This window comes from Sorex araneus, chromosome 3 (assembly GCF_027595985.1).
Source record: "Sorex araneus isolate mSorAra2 chromosome 3, mSorAra2.pri, whole genome shotgun sequence".
NCBI classification, from domain to species: Eukaryota; Metazoa; Chordata; class Mammalia; order Eulipotyphla; family Soricidae; genus Sorex; species Sorex araneus.
The window spans coordinates 73,185,179-73,205,752 of NC_073304.1; the positions used below are offsets into that span (position 1 = coordinate 73,185,179).

The window sequence follows — 20,574 nt, forward strand, 5'->3', positions numbered from 1 at the left end:
ATCACAAAAATAAAGAAGGGGGCAGAGATAAGAAAAAATATGTAAAGGAACCTGGTTTTACATTTAAAACAGAGTGTAGTTGCTGATCTGTTTCCATCTATTACTTGTCACGTTCAGAAGCAGTTCACAAGGCAGGTTGCATTGTTCTACCCCCTCTATAGGCGGAGATAACAGGGGTCAGGTGATTTTTCTGAAACTGAGCAGTCCTGCATAGAATCAGAGTGGGCTGACCCCACAGCCTTTATTTTATCTCAGACTGGTGGAAAGATATGTGCTTTTTTTGTTTTGTTTTTTGGCTTTTTGGTCACACCCAGCGATGCTCAGGGATTACTCCTGGTTCTGCATTCAGGAATTACTCTTGGCGGTGCTCAGGGGACCATGTGGGACGCTGGAGTAGAACACTGGTTAGCTGCAGTAAGCCCTGAGCACTGCTGGGTGTGACCCAAAACAAAAATTTCAGGGAAGAGGCTAGATAGTATAAGGGTTGATGCTTGCCAAGCCCCAAGCACTGCCAGAAGTGACTCCTGAGCACAAAGCCAAGTGTAGCCCCCAAGTACTCATAGTGTAGCCCAAAAGCCTAAGTAAAATTTTAAAAATCCAGGGTTTGCTGGAGAGAGCTCAAAGGCCTATTGCACGTGATTTGCATGCAAGAAGCTTGAGTTTGATCTCTGGCACCACATGGTACCTAGTTCACTTCCATGAAGAACCCCCAAACCAGTAGCCTCCCAGAGCATGTCTGAGTATGACCCCAAAACAAATAGGATATTATATAGTATTACTTTTTCTCCTCAATTTTCTGAAACTTTCACAATCACTGTAAAATTTTATTTCCTATTAATAAACATGTAATTTTAAATATCAATCACGGGGCAAAGGATAGAGTTCATCAGTAGAACACTTGCCTTGCATGTGTAAGGCCCTGAATTCAATTCCTGGCACCACACTGTATCACTGTATCGCTGTCAACCCGTTGTTCATCAATTTGCTCGAGTGGGCACCAGTAACCTCTCCATTGTGAGACTTGTTACTGTTTTTGGCATATCGAATATGCCACAGGTAGCTTGCCAGGCTCTGCTGTGCTAGCAGGATACTCTCAGTAGCTTGCCGGGCTCTCCAAGAGGGGCGAGGAATCAAACCCGGTCCGCCGCGTGCAAGACAAATGCCCTACCCACTGTACTATTGCTCCAGTCTGGCACCACACACACAAACACACACACCAAAAATTAAAAAAATAAATTAAGACTTTTGGGATTAACGCCCAGGAGCACTCAGGGCTTACACCTGGTGCTGTGCTCAGGAGTTAGTCTTGAAAAAGGATTGGGGGAACATCTGTGATGCCAGGAATTGAGCTGAGGTCTATATGCAAGATAAGGGCCTTACCCCTGTGCTCTCTCTTTATCCCCTATTTTTAAAAAATTTTTAGGGGACCCCCACACTTTTGAGTTTTAGCTTTGGAAACTCTAATAGTTTAATGAAAGAGCAGAGAAAAACTATTTTGTTCTCCTGGAAGAAAAAAAAGAAGAAAGCTGCTGCTGAAATACATCCAGAGCATTCTGATCTTAACCAGGTGTGCTCTCAGGAGAAAGTGTGTGTTTTGCTTTTTGTTATTAACCAGATCCTAACTGGCCTCAGTTTGCTCTAGCCTTCTTGTGCTGCCTTCGAGGATGGGGCGGTATGGAAACAGGATTAAGCATGAGGAAACTTCAAAATCACTGACACAGACTGAGACCTATCTTAGGACAAAAGGATACTTCTCCTTCGCCTCCATCTCCTGCCATCTTAAGAGAATATCTGGTAAAAGAGGAATGCAATGGAAATGTCTGCATGTCTCACACCTTAATTACATCTCTAGAGAACCCTAAAGAAAACAGAATAATGACTCCAGAGATACTCTAGTCCCTAAAACCCCTGTAGCTACACCAGACTATAAAGATGGCCTCACACCTAGCCAGATAAATATAGAACCTCACACCAGCAGCAGGAAAGATAGTGCAAGCGGGGTGGAATTTGTCTTGCGTGTAGTTGTGGCAGCTGCAATCCTGGTTGAACCCCTGGTACCACATATCCTGCAGCCAGGAGTCACTCCTGAGCCAGCAGGAGGTAAGTCCCTGAGCATCGCGAGGTGTGCCTCCCCCTTTCAATCAACCTCCCCCAAGTAAGACACACCAAAGGCTATGATTTCAGCCTTTCAATTCTAGAGGGGCGACGGGCAGGCACCTCACAGATAGAATCCCACACACAGGGATAAACTGGAAGACACAGCATGGGACCTGTCGTCTTCTGAAACCAGGCGGGCTGGAAGCCGGGGTGACCCCCCTGCACGCCACAGGGACAAAGACCCTCCAAATCCGACCTGTGTGCTCAGAGGGGTCTTTCAGGAGAGCTGGGGAAGGATGAGTCCTGTAGGACAGAGATTTCTAGAGAGAAAGACCACGAGACGGGTGGAAAGGAAGCCGTCTCGGGAGAAGGGTGAGACCAGAAAGAGACTCTCCTGTACTTCTAATCTGGGACTCTGCCCTCGCACCTCTGCCAGGGAGAGATCGCATTGGGGGTACACCCCGGCTCCGTCCCGGGTACCGCACGCGATCCCTCCTGGCGCTGGGCTGACTCCCGCGGTGGCACCTGTGGGTGTGGCCCAGACATCCCAACGACCCCCCGCCCCCGGAATAAATGCAGACAGTCATCGTGGGTGACGCAGGGGAGGGCGGTGAGCATCAACCGGGCAGGGGACCGCTGAGGCCCACAAGGCCACAACGACCGTGACCCTGGGCGACGGGAACACGGGCGGACGGGCGCACACGCCGCCAAGCTGTGCGCGACGCGAGGGGCTGACAGGAGGGAGAGCCGCGAAGATCTCCAGCACCGGCCCCGGGGACACCGGGCGGAGAAGAGCAGCCGGGCCCGCGAATTCGGCGGCTCATCTTCAGCCGGCGGGCGCCCTCTCTCGCTCGGGCGAGGAGGCGGCGCGACTCTCAGCGGAAGCGGGGCCCGCGGAGCCACAGGGCAGGGTTTCCCGGGCTGGGGCCCGGGAAGGCACCGCGGTGCCAGTCGGCACACCCAGACAGCGAAGGCGAACCTCCGAGAAAGAGAAGAGCGGGACCCCGCCACACGCCCGGGAGGGCGCCGCCGGCCGGCCGAGGAGCTTCCCCAGCCCCACAGAGGCCGCCGCAGCCGCCGCCGCCGCCGCGCGGGCGGGGCGAGAGGGCGGCGCCGGATCCGCCGGGGCGGGGCCTTGTGACACGCCGTCAGGGCCCGCCAGTCTGGCAGCCCATTGGCTCTTCGTTACCGCCCTTTTCCGGGCAGGAAACTGGTCGCGCTGCCGGAAGTCGGAGGACCCTCAGGCTGGGAGGTAGCGGCGGCGTTCAAAGCAGCGCGCCCCGACGCTGTCACTGTCGGCCGGCTTACGCACTCCGGCTTTGGCCCGAGCTAGGAGGCCCCCCGAATTCTGGCAGCCCCTTGGAAGGGCGTTGGGCCGGACCGCGAGGTCTCCAGCGCGCTGACAGAAAAGCCCCGCCCCTAGGAGCTCTCGGAAAGTTTCCCGGAGGAGGGAAGCCCCTCCGAGGTACCGCCCCGGGGCGGGGCCCGCACGCCATGGCCACGCCCCCGGGCGCCGACTCCGCGGCTCTGCGCTTCGGCGCCGCGGCCAGCTGGCACGTGGTGCGCGGACGCTGCGTGGAGCACTTTCCGCGAGTCTTAGAGTTTCTGCAATCTCTGCGCGCAGCCGCCCCTGGCTTGGTTCGCTACCGACACCATGCACGCCTGTGTATGGGCCTAAAGGCCAAGGTACTGAAGCGTATTCGAACCTGGAGCACGAAGAGCGGGGGAGGAATGGAATGGGACGAGGGGCAGCTCCGATAAGGACTGCCGCTTGGGGGTGGGAGTCACTGGAAAAGGACAGTGTGGCGATTTTGAGCCCCGTACGACTTCGCAGATGGTGGTAGAGCTGATCCAGCTGGACCGGCCCTGGGCGCAGGTTCTTAATGCCCTGCATCGCCATTTCCCCGAGTGTGGACCTGTGGTGCGGGACCCCAAAGCTGTGAGTAATCCCGAACCCCCACCCCCACACACACACACTAAAACTTGGTGCGACAGACCTGCTGCTCCTCCTGTCCCCAGGATCGTGGTGGTGTTCCCAACTTTTGGTTTCCTTACTCTGCACAGACAAAGCAGGATCTGAGAAAGATGTCAGAGGCTCAGCAAACCTTTTGCCAGCAGGTGAAGCAGCTCACAGAGGCTCCAGTGAATTTGTCTTACAAGCTGCAGGTGAGTCCTGGCGGGCCTTGAACTTCCAGTCATTTTCTCTAGTCCTTTCTTACTTGCTTCTTTTCCCACTTCAAAAGGAACTGGAACAGGAGTATGGAGAACCCTTCCTGGAAGCCATGGAAAAGCTACTTTTTGAATACCTGTGTCAGCTGGAAAAAGCACTACCTCCACTGCAGGCACAGCAGGTGGTGTTGGGGGAGGGGACAGGCAGAGGGGTGGAGTGCAGGGTGGTGGCATCAGGGCTGTTTCTTCATGTTTCTTAATCGCTCCTCCCTCTTCCTGCCTACAGCTTCAGGACACATTCAGTTGGATGCAGCCTGGAATTTCTATAACCTTGTCTTCTGCTTTGACCCAATATGCAGTGGACATGGGGTGGCCACGTTTAGGTACCAAGACTGGGAAAATTAGGAATTTGGGAGTGGGGTGCGGACCCTAATGCCTTTTGAGACAGCCCACTGGAAAGTTTATGGGTCAGAGATGAAAGAAATGGGGCTCAGTTCATCTGCTTACTGTTTGTTCTCCTGATAAGGAGCTTCACTTTTTTTTTTCCAGAGTGCTCTGTTACTGATTCCTGGAACACTTTAGAGTCCATGGAGCAGAGTCCTCCAAAACGAAGATCAGCACTCGGCAATCCTTTGCCAAAGGCCATGGCCAGTCCACACCATCCGCAGGGTCCAGTCTCAAGGAAGCACCCAGAGCCTCTGGCTGGCCACCACTTCAATCTGGCCCCTCTAGGCCGACGAAGAATTCATTCACGATGGGCTCCCAAAAGGGGAGGCCAAAAGGCACGCCCCACAGTCATGTTGCTCCCCTTTAGGAATATAGGCACAAGCCACATCCTATCTAAACCCAAGAACTTGCAGGAACGACGTGAGGAGTATGGGGCAGACCCAGCAGGTGCTGGGAGCACGAGAGCCGCCCCCACTGAGAAGTCTCAGAATCCATCCCAGACCCCTGGGGAAAGGGCCCTGAAGGAGAACCTAGTTGACCTGTTTACCTCCGAACAGAAAGAGTGAGTGGGACAGAGTTGTTCTTATCAGCAGCGCATTCCTAGCCTGCTCTCCCTTCACCCTGTCTTCTCTGCTTGCTCCCACCTCAGGAACTGCTTGGCTTGTCCCTTGGGTACCCCAACAGTGTCAGTATCACCACCTAGGGCCATGACATCAGGTGGGTATCTGGACTGGGTCAGACAGCTCATCTCTTAGGGACTCATTAGGACTTATAGAGTTTGGGGCTGGAGAGATAGCTCATTGGCCAGAGGGTGTTATGCGTGTGTGTTGGAGGCCTGGGTTCAAGCCCCGACACCAGGTGGTGCCCTGAGCACCTCCAGAAGGTGAACCCCAAGCACTGAGCTTGGAATTAATCCCCTATACCACTGGGTGTGGTCCAAACATCAGAATAAATTAAAATGATTCTTAATAAAAGTCACAGGGCCAGTGATAGTATAACAGGTATGGCATTTGCCTTATACATGGCTGACCCAGGTACGGTCCCTGGGATCCCATATAGTCTCCTAAGCCTGCCAGGATCCCTGAGCACAGCTAGGAACAAGCTTTTTTTGAGTATCACTGGGTGTAACCCCAAAACAAAAACAAATTGTTTGATGTGGCCAGAGCACTAGTACTGTGTACTTGCCTTGTACGTGGCAGAGCCAGGTTCAATCCCTAGCACTCAGTGGTTTCCCAGGCATCTCCAGGGATGATCGTTTAGTGCAGAGCCAGGAATAAGCCCTGAGTACCATCCAGTGTGGCCCCAAAACAAAAAGTACCCTTTGGGACAGAAAGTATAGTGAATAGGGCACTTAAATCACAAGCAGCTGATCCAGGATTGATCTCTGGATACCACATACAATCCCCAGAGTCTGCCAAGAGAAAGCCCTAAGCAAGGCCGGGTGTGGCCCCAATAAACAGAAAAACTTATGACATGCAATTTTTTCCTACAGTGTGTCCTTCACCTGCATGCAGCTCTTCCATTACAATAGGGGACCTGGTTTTGGACTCTGAAGAGGAAGAAAAGGTGAGTAGGAAGGAAGAGGAAGATGGGGAAGGTCCTGAGCAGAGTAAAAGTGAAACCCACATGTTTCAGGATGTGCCAGGCTTAAGGAGTGGTTTCAGGTGATGATAGGTTCTCCCTAATCCATTCTCTGCAGGAGTGTCTGGAAAACTATCAGAAGACAAAGTTTAACACCCTGATCCCCACATTCTCTGAATACCTCCCCCCTTTCCCATAATTCTAGACACCTATGATAGAAAGGAATGCCCCTGCACTTTACCTGTTTCCTTTTTCCTTAATTCTGTACAAGTTATGGAAAGTCAAGTTAACCTGACTGTAATGCTTGGTAATTAAATTTTGATCTTTTATAAAAACGGTCGTGGTGTGAGAAAGGGGGAATTAAGGCTTCTGTCAATCAGGACAGGTCACTTCTTAAAAATGGCATTGGTCTCTCCAGGGCTGGAAAAATCTTTTTTTTTTTTCCCCTTTGGTTCTTGGGCCATACCCAGCAACTCTCAGGGGTTACTCCTGGTTCTACACTCAGGAATCACTCCTGGCAGTACTTGGGAAACCATATAGGATGCCAGGGACTGAACCCTGGTTGGTCACGTGCAAGTCAAATGCCCCTATCCTCTGTTCTAACATTCTAGCTCATTTTCTTTTTCTTTTTCCCTTTCCTTGAAAAGTGCTGTTTCAATATGCCTGGAGGGTGACCAGGGCTAAAAGTCTGCAAGAGAAACATCCTTGGTAGCTCTGCAAACTAATTCTGTGTTGGATGCCAGACTTACTTTGCAAATTCTGGTGCTACCCTGAGGCTGGTATGAGAATGGGGTACTCTGTCACCTCACTGTGCTGCTAGGCCAGTGTCCACTCTGCTTGCTGCAGCATTCAGATGCCCGCCAAGTACAAAAAAGCCCCACGATCACTTTAGTCATTGGGATTTCTCTTTATTGAGGGACTCAATGTGTGAACATGTCCTCAGAGAACCTATCTACTTAATAAAACATGATTCTAAGAGCCTACCTCTTCCAGACCAAGGTCAGAGAAAACCCTTTTTTTCCCTTTGAATCTTGCGGGTGCTGGCTCCCCGGGTTCTCACTTGGCCAGCTTCGTTTTCTTAGCTTGTCTTGCTTCCTTTGTGTTCGTGGCCCTGGGCACTTGGAGAGAAATAACTTCAGGAAGCCCTCAGGAGAGGCCAGGAAATCACAAAGTAATAAGTAGTTGCTGGGACCAGTGAAGGGTCCATTTGGGGGGGCCCTGTGGTGGAGTGCTGGTGCCATGGGCGGGCAGGGAGAGTCCGAGTCTAGCTCTCCTCACTGAAGATGGGATTCACTTGCTGGGTGACGCGAATGAAGGTGGTTCTGCGGCTGAGCTCCCTGAGCTTCGCTGCTCCCACGTAGGTGCAGGTGGAGCGGATGCCTCCCAGGATGTCCCGGATGGTGTGTTCCACAGCCCCTTTAAAGGGCACCTCCACCGTCTTTCCCTCAGAGGCCCTTGCAGGAGGAAAGACTCTCTTAGCTTTCCTTCCAGGATTCCTTAAGTCTGCCATCTCCTACATTAAGCCCTAGCTGACCACTTTTCTCTCAAGACTATACCATCTGTTTCCCAGCAGACACCCTACCTATTCAGATTCCCAAGACCTTTCCACTCCTGGGCTGCCACACATACCTGTACTCGGCCACACCCCCAGCATACTTCTTCATGGCCAGCTCAGAACTCATGCCATAGAAGAGCTTGAACTTCTTCCCGTCCCTCTCAATGAGCTCGCCACCTGACTCGCTGTGTCCGGCAAGCATGCCACCCAGCATCACGAAGTCAGCACCAGCCCCTGCCAGCATTGAGGGGGGAAAAGACAAATCTGGTCCAGGTGCTTCATAATCACTCAGGAGCAAGCAAATTCCAAGTCCTGATATAGGGCCATAACCCCTCATTTTGTTTCCTAAGCTGGCCCACAACCCACCACTTTGTCCAGTCCACTACTTCTCAGTGGGCCTGCTTTCCCCCAGAATTAGAAATGAGCCCCTGCTCTGGACAGTCCCTAGGAGGCTGGCTTCTGCTCTGTCCACTTTGCTGCTTTTGCCTTTTTGTCTTCACTGTGACTCCAAAACTCACTTAAATTTCCCCAAGTCCCCAACTTTAGTGTGATCCAGGACCTCATAGGGAACTGGGCAACGTGCAGACTGGTGCCCCGATCCCCAGAGCAGGATCTTGTGGGTCATGAGTGGTGGGTGGGGCCTGGGCATCTCTATGATTCTGCAGCCCAGGGGCAGGTAGTGATGGCCCTGGACCACACTTGCATGGCCTAGAGCAGAGTCTTAGGACTGCCCCTTAGCTTGCCTAAGACACCACGGGTTTTAGGAACATGTTAGGGAAAAGTTTTGCTGAGTCTCTCCTTGCCTGATCCTACACCCTCAAAGATGACTCTTCCTCTTCTATAGGAGCCTATTTCTGTGTCCCTGCAACAGCCTTACCAAAAGCCTTAGCCACATCCCCGGGACAGCAGCAGCCTCCATCCTGCAAAGTAAGGAGCACTGTGAAGATTCAGTATGGGTTTGCTAAGCCTGGTTAGCAATGGCCAGCCTCACAGCTGGTCCACTCTACCACGGCCTCCATCCCCAGGACCCGAGCTGAGGCTCTACAGTGCCCTGCCCTGAGCCTTACTGAAATGATGTGGCCTTTGAGGCCATGAGCGGCATCTGCACACTCCATCACTGCACTGAGCTGTGGATAGCCCACCCCAGTTTTCTTCCGGGTGGTACACACGGAACCTGAGAAGAAAGACAGTAAAGTACTCTGCATGCGTGTGTGTGCCCCAAAAAGAGCACAGTGCCCCACTTCCCCACCCACACTCCCAGGAACCAGTTTACCTGGTCCAATTCCTACTTTGATGATGTCAGCCCCTGAGAGGATGAGCTCTTCCACCATTTCTCCTGTTACCACGTTTCCTGCCTGAGACAGAGTCGTCAAAACAGCATTCTTAGTGGCAGATGTGGATAGGGGTTTGCGTGCTTTTATAAATAACATGTCTGGACCAAAACACTCTAGCAGTATTACAAAGAAGGATACTTGGGTGCCCTCTACTGGGCCCTCTGCAGCTTTCACACTAGCCACTTGGAGATTCTGCTTCCAGGCTAGAGGTGGTGTATCTTAGGGTGGTGCCCTAAGGTTAGGCAGGAGCCTAACTCAGCGGAAATCTGATTTATTGTAGGTGTATTTCCCTCTCCCTGCCAGGAGCTGTTATGTCATGAAATCTCTTGCTGCAGGGGAATGGGAAGACAGGGTAATATATGCTAATGTAAACAAAGCTTTATTTGCTTTTGATGTACAATACAGAGATAACCCTCAATGCTGTGAAGAGAATGAGCCATGTCATCATCCCACTAAGCTTATAATAAAATGCTATTTCATGTGGCCCTTCTTTGCATGTCCGTTTCAGTGGGTGTATGCACAGGTACCCCACCGTCTGTCCAACACTCAGTTGTTCTGACATGGTTTGCTGAATGATGTTGGGGATGCAGCATTTACAAAGTATGAGTCAAGGGGCAGAGATGGTTAACTATAATGACTAAGAAATAAACATTTCTGTATGAAACTATGGAGAATCACCCAGTGATATACTTAAGTGAACTAAGAAAGTCCTAACGCAGCAGAGAGATGAACTGATTAAAAAAATAATAATAATTAAAAGTGGCCTGAAAGTGGAAAAAGAACTAGATCAGTTACAGGTTAACCAACATACCATTATGGTGTGTTCCGGGAAGCGCTTCCGCACATCCTTCACAAACTCAACAAAGTGTTCAGAGTAGCCATTGGCTACATCCAGGCAGATGTATTTCACCTGCGGAATAGCTTCCAGTATCTGTTCCAGCTGTTCAAAGTCAGAAGAGCCTGTGCCTGAGCTGGCAGCCAGATGCTGTGGGAGCAACAGGGCCATTGGCATAGGAGGCATTAGAAAGTCTACGGCATAGGGGCCGGAGCGATAGCACAGCGGGTGGGGCGTTTGCCTTGCACGCGGCCGACCCAGGTTCGATCCCCAGCATCCCATATGGTCCCCCAAGCACCGCCAGGAGTAATTCCTGAGTGCAAAGCCAGGAGTAACCCCTGAGCAGCGCTGGGTGTGACCCAAAAAGCAAAAAAAAAAAAAAAAAAAAGAAAGTCTACGGCATATTATAGATGACCTGATGAGCAGTCAGTGGGAGAGAAGCTCTGGTCCCCAGGGAGCAAACAAAAGGTTCCTGGTATAAGGAAGAGGTCAAGGCAGGCCCAGTGTTACCTCCAAGCAGTCAGGATTCTGGCCAGCAAACTCTTTCCACTGTTCAAGGTTGTAGTGTTTATGGACAGCAGTGAAGAGAGAGAACTGGGGAGAAGAAAGAGAGCTCTTTACTAGGTCCCCCTTTTCTAGAAATAGATTTTCTCCCTCTTCCATCTTAGGGAGAAAAGCGTAAACTTGGAAAGGGCACTGAAGATATTGATGGTTGAGCTGGAACTTGGGAGTTAAACCGATAATTCTCCCTACAAATCCTACTGGGCTTTGTATCACAAACACTTATCCAGCACTCCTTCTAAAATCCTCAGACTGGATCTCACCTGTCCTCCGGTGAAAAGGACAGGATGCTTCTGGGTGCAAGGACATAAGACATTCAAGAGGTCAGAGCCACTGCCGGCCAGTACTGAATCAGCACTTGCTATGGCTCCTTGCATGGTACTAATTTTGGGAGTAACTTCTGGCTCATTTTGCAAGCAGTAATTCAGTTTTAAATCCTCACACACAAAAAAAAGGTAATGAGGCCTTAAGATTAATAGAATAAAGTGCTACTCCAGTCCTCCACTTCCACGGGAGTAAAGGACAAATTTTCTTAAAATAGAACTAATCTGAAAAGTATTTCATTTAGCGAATTTCAAGGATATAATGATTCTTCAGGCCTGTATTCCCGGGCTCAGCAAACTGCAACCAATAACCTGAGACTTTGAGAAAAGCTTTCGAAATCTACTGTGAATGCTGCTGCTTTGGAAGTGCAGACATAGGCCAAAGAGGTAGTGCAGGGGTAAGGTGCTTGCTTTGCATCTCAACACTTCAATTTTTTTTTTTTTTTTTTTGCTTTTTGGGTCACACCCGGCAATGCACAGGGGTTACTCCTGGCTCTGCACTCAGGAATCACCTCTGGTGATGCTCAGGGGACCATATGGGACGCTGGGATTCGAACCTGGGTCAGCCGCATGCAAGGCAAAAGCCCTACCCACTGTGCTATTCCTCCAGCCCCTCAACACTTCAATTTTATCCGAGTACCACATATGGTCCCCCGACCACTGCCACGGGTCACTGTCACTCCTGAGCACAGAGACAGGAATAGCCACTGAACACTACCAATCCCCCCCCAGCCCTCCAAATAAAAGTGCAGACACTGGGGCTGGGGAGACAGATGGAGATCATGACTTGCATGTGGGAGGCCTAGACTTGATCCCCACATGGTCCCCTGAGCACTTCCAGGAGTGACCCCAAAGAAACAAAGTGCAGACTTGCAAAGGGTTCCAGAGACCCCTTTAGCTATTTAAAGGCTAAGGCACATGCCTGGCATGCTCAGGACCCCAAGTTCAATCCCGAGCACTAAATGACACGAGTACCACTGGGTGTAACTCTGGTGGCCTCAGAGCACTGCTGGGGTGGCCCTGATAGCCCTAGCACTGCTAGACCCGAGTACCAAACTCAGGCCAGTAAAGTAGGGCCAGTATCACTGGAGTGGCTATTGGTCCCCACTAACACTACTGGGGTGGCTCTACTTCCCACCCAAGAAAAGTGCAGACATGCAAACAAATGAGGGCACTTGACGAGCTAGCATAAGCCTTAAAATTGACATGAAATCAGGGAAGCCATTAGCCAACAGTATGGAAGTGCCACTGCTCTACTCAGATCACCTTCATTCATACTATTAGCAAAAGCTGGCACTGAATTCTCTCTCAGTAACTCTGCTCTCGCTATGCTGACAAAGAAAAACCACTCTAGGAGGTTGGCTGACCTGGGAGCAATATCAGCACAGTGTGGCATGATGAGCACATCAATTATATAGCAAGTCAGAGATCAAGAAGATGCTTCACGCATCCAACCTTTTAATTAGCATTGTGAGACTTGGCTCCATCTCTAAAATCTGATTTCTTTAGGACTCATCAGCAGTACTGAGTGAAAATTCATTCTTAACATAAAGCATCATGACAAGGTCCTTATATTACAGCATGTCTGTTAATGCTGAAGATGCCCCCTTCCCCAGTGCCACTGGATATGGCAAGCAGGCAACAGCAGGATCCCTAAGTAGACAGTGAATGACAGCAGCAATAAGCTACCACAACGGCATAACTGTCAACATCAGAAAAAGATGGCAGACATTCCACAAAGACTTACAGCAATTGAAAAGGAAAATGAAGTCCTTAAGGCTAACAGCCACAAGCGGTAGCAGAATCCATCAAGCAGGGCTACATGGATTAATCAGAAGAGTGGATTTATTCTCAGAGTACCTTCTCAGCTACAGGTATAGAAGCGGGTACTATTACTGACAGGAGCCGCATCTTCCAGTGTGTAAGGGAACAATACCCTCTACATAACAGTGTTCCATTTGGGCATATCCCAGGAACTCCCAGGAACCTAGGACTTAAATTAGAGGAAGATTTTTTTTTTTTGTACAAAACGAAATTTTAACAAGCTTCTTTCTAGGATCTTTGAGTTTGAAATTTTTTTGAGTGCTCAAACTACAGTTTCTGGTAGTCTGACCAATAGCCACTCCAAAACAGTGAATGCACTGTGTCCTGCACGGGGCTGTAGGGGAGGGATGTGGATGTGAGTGACTTGGAGGGGGTGAGCAGGCTGTGTGTTGAAAATCTCGCAGGGTGTGTAAACTGCTGGACAGGAGAAAAGGGAAAGTTATGCTTCTATATTAGAAAAAACGAAGACAAAGTCGAACTCTGAATTCTCACTATCACAGACGGCCTTTGAACTGAGAAGTTAAAGAGGCCTCATTGCTGGCCTTATTATTGTTCACTGCGAGAGTACTGACCTGGGGTGGGGGGTGAGGATGCAGACACCTCTTCGACCAGCCCCAGAATGACATCCGCTGAGGAAAGGGCATGAATGAAATCCTACCTTACAGAGAGCCTTGGCCATCTCAAAGGTGCCTACAGTGTCCATATTGGCAGCGATGACTGGGATCCCAGTATACGTCTGTTTTGAGTTGCGAAATGTAAAGGATCTTGTGAGATCCACCTGCAGATATGAAGAGTGCAGATATGAACAAACATTTTATTCATCCACAACACACATACTACCTGAGGGCGAGAGCCAGGAATATTGCTCAGTCCTCCCCAGCAGTAGCTGGAGTCAAGAAAGCGCCACCAGAGCAGCAGACTCACTTCACTTCGTGACTTCAGGGTGCTGCGCTTGGGCCTCAAGAGGACATCTTTGAAGTCCAGTTTGATGTCGTTGTCAATGTGAGGCATGCTGGGAGCCAAGGGGTAACAGGGAACCTGAAGTCAGAAGGGAGGAAAAATCAGGAGTGGGGCTGGACCTAGTCTTCTCTTAGTCTTTAACTGAATGCCTCATTTGGGCTGGTGGCAGGGTTTATCTCTCTCCTGGCTTAAAGTTCGAAAGGGCAGGGGCTGGTGAGATAGTACAGTGTGTAGATCACCTTGCAGGAGGCGAACTCAGGTTCAATCCCTGGCACCACATAGGGTCACCACCCCCCACCCCAGCTACTCTAGGAGTGATCCCTTAACATAAAGCAAGAAGCCCTGAGCACCACTGGATGTGGTCCCAAAACAAAACAAGTGAGAAGACAAAAATTAGATGATTTAATTATAGACAATTTCCCCACAAAACAACAGTGTACACATTCCTTCCCACTGCTCGCAGAACACTCTAAATATAGAGAATATGTTAGGGCACAGGACAAACTTCTCAGTAAGTTTATGAATACCCGAAATCATTTCAAACATCTTTTCAGATCATAAATCAACCAAAAAAAGGCAGGGGGGCAGATACCACAAGCTGATGGTGAAAAATCAACACACTACTGAAACTATTAGGTCAACAAGATCAAAAGTAAAGACAAAAACAAAAAAATCCCACATTTTTGTTTAAAAAAAAAAGTAAAATAAAAAATAACTCAAGGGGCTGGAGCAATAGTACAGTGTGTAGGGCATTTGCCATGCATGTGGCTGACCTGGGTCCAATCCTTGGCATCCCATATAGTCCCCTGAGCATCACTAGGTGTAATTCCTGAGTGCAGAGCCAGGAGTAACCCCTGAGCATTGTCAGGTGTGACCCAAGAAGACAAAAAAAACTCCAAAAAACTGGAGACGAATTAGAGAGAGTGTACAAAGGGCAGGGTGTTTGCCTTGCACACCACTGACTAGGGTTCAATAGCAGCACCTCATATGGTACCCCAAGCGTGCCAAGAGGGATTCCTGAGCACAGTCAAGGGTAACCCCTGATCACCATCGGGTTATGGCCCCAAAACCAAACCAAAAAAGGGAAAAAATGCATATCTTGAAATTAATGAAAATGACTACTCGTGAGAACCTATGGCATACAGGAAATGTAGCCCTGTGAAGAAATTAGGAAACGAGAAAAAAAAAATCAAGAAAAAATGTTAATTTCACTAAAGAAACCAGAAAAAAATAAGCAAACCCAAAAGTCAAGATAGGAAATAACAACTATAATAGAAATTAATAAATGGAGAGCAAAAAGACAATTCAAAGGTCAACAGGGACTGGAGTAGTAATACAGCAGGTAGGGACACTTGCCTAGCACACAGCTAGCTGACTCAGACTCAATCCCCAGCACCACACACGGTCACCCAGTCCAGCAGGAGTGATCCCTTAGTGTAGAGCCAGGATTAAATCCTGTGCACCCATGGGTGTGGCCCCAAAACAAAAAACAAAATCAAAAAATCAACAATACCAAGAGCTGGTTCTCTGAAAATGTAAACAACAAAACAGATAAACTTTTAACCACAGAGAAGAGGAAACACTAAAATTTTCAGAACCCAAAGAGAAGCTATAAAAGCACAGAAACACAAAGGATCAAAGAGTTTTGTAAACAGTGATACAACAACAAAATGGACAATCTGGAAGAAATGGACAAATGCAGGGGAATATGCAACATCCCAAGAGTGAATCAGCAAGAAACAGACAACCTGAAGAAACCTATCAAAATGAGGGCATGAAACTAATCACAAGTTCTCCCACACTGTGACTTAACTAGAAAATGCCACAAAACTTTTTGTTTGGTTTTGGGCCAGACCCCACAGTGCTCAGTGGCTGTTCCTGGCTCTCAGTTCAGGGGTGCTCCCGGAAGTGCTTTGGATCAAACAGTGCTGGGGATGAAACGCAGGATGCACTGAGCCCACTGAGTGATTGCGCTAGTCGCCACCAAGGTGCTTTGGGCTTACTCTTGGCTCTTAGCTCGGGGATCACTCCTGGTGGTACCTGGGACCATATGTGACATCAGGGATTGAACCCAGGTCAGCCACATGCAAGGCAAGTGCCTTATTCAATGCACTCTTTCTCCAGACCACCCACCAAAGTGTCACAGAAGAGGTAATACCTATTTTTCTCTATCTCCTCTGTAAAATTGAAAAGGAGGGTAGAGGTAAGGGACTTTGGACTAATGGTGGAGGGATCCTAGCACTCACTCTGGTGGTGGGCAGAGGATAGAAGCACTGCTGAAATACAACACTGGTACAGAGAATAGTAATATTGGCGGGGGGGGGGGGGGTCAGGGGGAGAGAGGGAGAGAAACAGAGAGAGAGAGTGAGAGAGAGAGACACACACACACACACACACACACACACACACACACACATACACACAGAGGTAGAGCACTCAAAGGGCCGAGCACACGTTTTGCTTGAGGGAGGCTCAGGTTCAACTTGCATCACCACATGGTCCCCTAAGCACCACCACGTGGTGGTCAAAAAAAACAAAACTCATGTGTTAACATCATGTGGGATTTATTCCAAGGACCCATGACTATTTCATCATGCACAATGACACATCACATCAGCAAAAGGAAGGATAAAGGACAAGAATCACAAGACTGAGCCAGGGAGATACTCAAGTGGTAGAGCACCACCAGATGTTGCCCCATAAAAAAAAAAAAATCACTGGAGAGGCTATAGTGACAGTACAGCGAGTAAGGCACTTGCCTTGCATGCGGCTGACTGGGGTTTGGTCCCTAGTACCCTATACCTATCCCGAGCATTGCCAGGAGTCATCCCCGAGCACAGAGCCAGGAGCAGACTCTGAGCACAGCCAGGTATGGCACAAAAAAACAATTTTTAAAAAAATCACTGGAGGGGCCAGAGAGCTAGTATAGAGATTAAAGTGCTGGACTTTGGGCCGAAGCGATAGCACAACAGGTAGGGCGTTTGCCTTGCACGCGGCCGACCCGGTTCTACCCCCAGCATCCCATATGGTCCCCCAAGCACCGCCAGGAGTAATTCCTGAGTGCAGAGCCAGGAGTAACCCCTGGGTATCGCTGGGTGTGACCCAAAAAGCAAATAAATAAATAAGTGCTGGACTCTCTTGCAGGCCACCTAGATTCACATCCCCAGCACCACTACTAGGGTCATTCCTGAGCACCACCAGATGTCACTGTATCACTGTCATCCCGTTGTTCATCGATGTACTCGAGCGGGCGCCAGTAACATCTCCATTCATCCCAGCCCTGAGATTTTAGCAGCCTCTCCTCACTCATCTTTCCCAACGATTTGAGGCTCTTTCAGGGTCAGGGGAATGAGACCTGTTATTGTTACTATCTTTGGCATGTCGAATACGCCATGTGGAGCTTGACAAGCTCTGCCGTGTGGGCGGGATACTCTCCACCACCAGAGGTACCAAAAACAAAAAAAAAAATTGTGAGGCCAGAGATATTGTAAAGGAATAAAGGCACATCTCTGGCATGCAGCCAGCCATGATTTAATTTCTGACCCACCTTGTTCTTCCAAGCAATGCCAGATGCAGCCTTGAAGACCCCCAAACATCACCAGGTGCATCCCTGAAGGCCTCTGAGCATCATCAGGTGTGATTCTCACCAGGTGCATCCCTGAAGGCCTCTGAGCATCATCAGGTGTGATTCTGGATGCCCCTGAGCAGGGTATCCTCATTATCCAGCATCCCCGGGCCCTTGAATTGGTCCACCAGTGCAATTGGCTGAGAAATGCCAGGAAGAGTCCCTGGGTTTCCTGAGCACACTTGAGAGGAACTTCCCCACAAAAAAAACAAAAAACAAAAAACACTAGGTTCAATCAGCACTGCAAAAAAAAAAAAAAAATACAATGATAGGGGCTCCAGCAGGTAGGGTGTTTGCTGTTCATGCAGCCAACCTGGATTAGATCCCCAAAGCCCCATATGGTCGCCTGAGTCACCTGAAGTGATCCCTGAACAGCAGAGCAGGGTAAGCCCTGAACACTGCTGGGTATGGCAAAAAATATATATAAAAACCCAACCCAGAAATAAATATATATGATTACAGAGCTAGGGAGATAGTACAGAGGGTAAGCGTACTTGCCTTGCACGTGGCTAACCCAGGTTTTATCCCTTCCTAAACTCACCAGGAGTAATTCCTGAGTGCAGAGCCAGGAGTAAACACCCCTGAGCATCACCAGGTGTGGCCCCAAAACAAAACCGAAAAACAAACATACAAGATTATCTCAACAGATACCAAAAAAAGAAAAAAAAAAGCACTTACAAGAAAGATTCAACATCCTTTCATGATTAAAAAATAAAATTTAAAACAGGCATATAGGATGTACCTGGACAACAGCCATATATCACAAACCCACAGCCGACATCAGAAAAGAATATCCACTTTGCTCATTTAACCACTACCTGTGTGGGAAGTCCTAGTAAGAGCAACTGGACAAGGGCCACGTGTGAGAGGAAATGATGGAATATCATTAGCTACAGAGGACATAACATGTGAAAATGTCTCATAGACTCCAACAAAAAGCTGTGTAAAATTTAAAAAAAAAGGGCTGGAGGACAGCTTGATGGACCAATTACAGAATCTGCCTGCTAGAACCATGGATTGATCCTGGCACCCAACAACCTCCCAAATACTGTCATGAGCAACACCCCAGCACAAAGCTGGGAGTAGCCCCCTGAGTGCTGCTGCAGTGGCTGCCAAACCAAAAACTAAACTGGCAGGCTAAAATACTAATATGCAAAAATACATTGTATTTCTATACATAAATGATGAATTATTAGAAAGAAAATTCATAAAAACTGCATCAAATAAAAAGAGAAACCATTTACAACTGCATCAAAAAGAACTAATTTTAGAGCAAAACAACAACTTAAGTCTGTAAAAAATGTGCTGGTGCACTGTTCAAAGCAGAAACAACCCAAGTGCCTGAGAACAGACGACTGGTTAAAGAAACTATGACATCTACATAACGGAATACTATGCAGCTGTTAGAAAAGATGAAGTCATGAAATTTGCTTATAAGTAGATGGACATGGAGAGTATCATGCTAAGTGAAATGAGTCAGAAAGAAAGGGACAGAATAAAATGACTACATTCATTTGTGGAATATAAAATAACATAATATCAGACTAACACCCAAGGATAGTAGAGACAAGGGCCAGAAGGATTGCTCCACGTTCTGGAAGCTTGCCTCATTTGCTGGGGGAAAAGGCAGCTGGGATAGAGAAAGGACCATTAAGTCAATAATGGCTGGAGGAATCACTCGAGATGGGTGATAAGTGCTGAATGTAAATTAAGGACCAAATACGATGGCCTCTCAGTATCTGCATTGCAAACCATAATGCCCAAAGTAGAGAAAGAATAAGAAGGAAGGTGCCTGCCATAGAGGCAGGGGGTGGGATGGGGTGGGAATTGCAGAGGGATACTGGGAACATTGATGGTGGAACAGGCACTAATGGATGGATGGTTGTTCGCTCATTGTATGACTGAAACTCAATCATGAAAGCTTTGTAACTGTATCTCACCGTGATTCAATTAAAAAAAAAAAACATGCTGGCTACCAATGAGTAGGGGTAGGGGAAGGAGGGATAGAGAGAATCAATTTGTATGACTGGTGGTAGGTGCCATACATGTTTCAATATAAGTATATACTTATAAATACCCGGACTGGAGCAATAGCACAGTGGGTAGGGCGTTTGCCTAGCACACGGCCAACCCAGGTTTGATTCCTCTGTCCCTCTCAGAGAGCCCATCAAGCTACCAAGATTATCCCACCCGTACGGCAGAACCGGAAAGCTACCCATGGCGTATTAGATATGCCAAAAACAGTAACAACAAGTCTCACAATAGAGACGTTACTGGTGCCCGCTCGAGCAAATCAATGAACAACGGGACGACAGTGCTACAGTGCTACATATATATATATAGTATATTCCTTTAATATAATCAACATGTATATAAGCACTTATACAAGTATATTAGCACATATATTATACAATATAAGTATATATACCTACACTCATATTGAAATATGAAGCTGTACTCCTAAATTTTATACAGCATAGAAAATAAATATAACTTTTATTTGGGGGAGTAAGTCATACCTAGTTGTGCTCAGGGCTTCCTCTTGGCTCTCTGCTCACTCCTGGTGATCACTTCCGGTAATGCTTAGGGGATCATATGTGGTACTGGGGATCTAACTCTGGTTAGTTGTACACATAGTAAGTGCTTCCTTACCTGCTGTACAATCTCTCCAACCCTACAACTGAAATCTTTTAAAAGAATACAGTGGAGGGCTGGAGCAATAGTACAGCGAGCGGGTAGGGTTGCTTTGCATTCCAGCCAACTTCAAGTCAATCCTTCGGCCTGACTATGGTCCCCTGAGCACACCAGAAATGATCCATGAACACAGAGCCAGGAGTAAGTCCTGAGTACTGCTGGGTGTGGCCCTAAAATGAAACAAAACAAAATTTTAGTATTTGAGAAGGGATATTTTGGGTGTACCTGGTGATGTTTGGGTGCTATTACATGTCCTGTGCTTAGGGGTCACTTATGATACTAAAGGACCCATGTAGTGCCACGATTGAACCTAAACCTCCTGCATGCAAAGCATGTGCTCAGCACTTTGAGCTATCTCTCCAGCCCCTGATACACAAAAACCATAAGACACTGAGAGAAACAAAAGACACATAGAGATGGACCCAAGGGAGTTCTGTATTTAGGATTAAAAGCATTAACATAATTTAAATGTCTATATTAAAGGAATATACCGATTCAATGACATTTATAAAAATCCCAATAATCTGCTTCACAATAATGCAACAAAAATCATAAACTGTATTTAGAAC

The 20,574-nt window shown here is 48.3% G+C and overlaps 2 protein-coding genes across 9 annotated transcripts in view; one reads left to right on the forward strand and one right to left on the reverse strand.

The window, feature by feature from the left end:
• The first annotated feature begins 2,703 nt into the window (after nt 1–2,703).
• Nucleotides 2,704–9,059, forward strand: TINF2 (TERF1 interacting nuclear factor 2). 7 transcript variants are annotated; one of them, XM_055132851.1, is made up of 10 exons: nt 2,875–3,783; nt 3,932–4,036; nt 4,162–4,263; nt 4,341–4,448; nt 4,553–4,649; nt 4,816–5,048; nt 5,127–5,275; nt 5,363–5,430; nt 6,206–6,279; nt 6,413–6,629. In XM_055132851.1, the coding sequence occupies exons 1-10, from the start codon at nt 3,592–3,594 to the stop codon at nt 6,491–6,493; spliced, it is 1,209 nt and encodes a 402-aa protein (XP_054988826.1). In that variant the 5' UTR covers nt 2,875–3,591; the 3' UTR covers nt 6,494–6,629. The 7 variants fall into 7 exon arrangements, 6 of the variants coding, with proteins under 6 accessions (XP_054988827.1, XP_054988826.1, XP_054988828.1 ...); XM_055132850.1 differs by lacking the exon at nt 6,413–6,629 and adding exons at nt 8,694–8,776; nt 8,875–9,059 and having other exon boundaries at nt 2,878–3,783; nt 4,816–5,275; XM_055132852.1 differs by having other exon boundaries at nt 2,704–3,783; nt 4,816–5,275.
• Nucleotides 6,975–20,574, reverse strand: part of GMPR2 (guanosine monophosphate reductase 2) — an 18,927-nt gene continuing 5,327 nt past the window's right edge. The window contains exons 2-10 of one of the 2 annotated variants that reach the window (XM_055132855.1): nt 13,651–13,764; nt 13,385–13,504; nt 10,529–10,612; nt 9,995–10,168; nt 9,123–9,204; nt 8,917–9,023; nt 8,727–8,769; nt 7,924–8,083; nt 6,976–7,748 (exon numbers count right to left, since the gene is read on the reverse strand). In XM_055132855.1, coding sequence (XP_054988830.1) covers nt 7,559–7,748; nt 7,924–8,083; nt 8,727–8,769; nt 8,917–9,023; nt 9,123–9,204; nt 9,995–10,168; nt 10,529–10,612; nt 13,385–13,504; nt 13,651–13,737 — 1,047 coding nt within the window. In that variant the 5' untranslated portion in view covers nt 13,738–13,764 and the 3' untranslated portion in view covers nt 6,976–7,558. Of the gene's footprint in view, nt 7,749–7,923; nt 8,084–8,726; nt 8,770–8,916; nt 9,205–9,994; nt 10,169–10,528; nt 10,613–13,384; nt 13,505–13,650; nt 13,765–20,574 lie in introns of both variants that reach the window. The other variant, XM_012932987.2, reaches the window with a different exon arrangement.

Excerpts from the sequence above, each read along its gene's own strand:
- TINF2 (XM_055132852.1), top strand. The coding sequence starts at position 3,592 with ATGGCCACGCCCCCGGGCGCCGACTCCGCGGCTCTGCGCTTCGGCGCC. Across the intron at positions 4,449-4,552 it reads CTCCACTGCAGGCACAGCAG|CTTCAGGACACATTCAGTTG; the intron begins GTGGTGTTGGGG and ends TCCTGCCTACAG. Across the intron at positions 6,280-6,412 it reads ACTCTGAAGAGGAAGAAAAG|GAGTGTCTGGAAAACTATCA; the intron begins GTGAGTAGGAAG and ends CATTCTCTGCAG.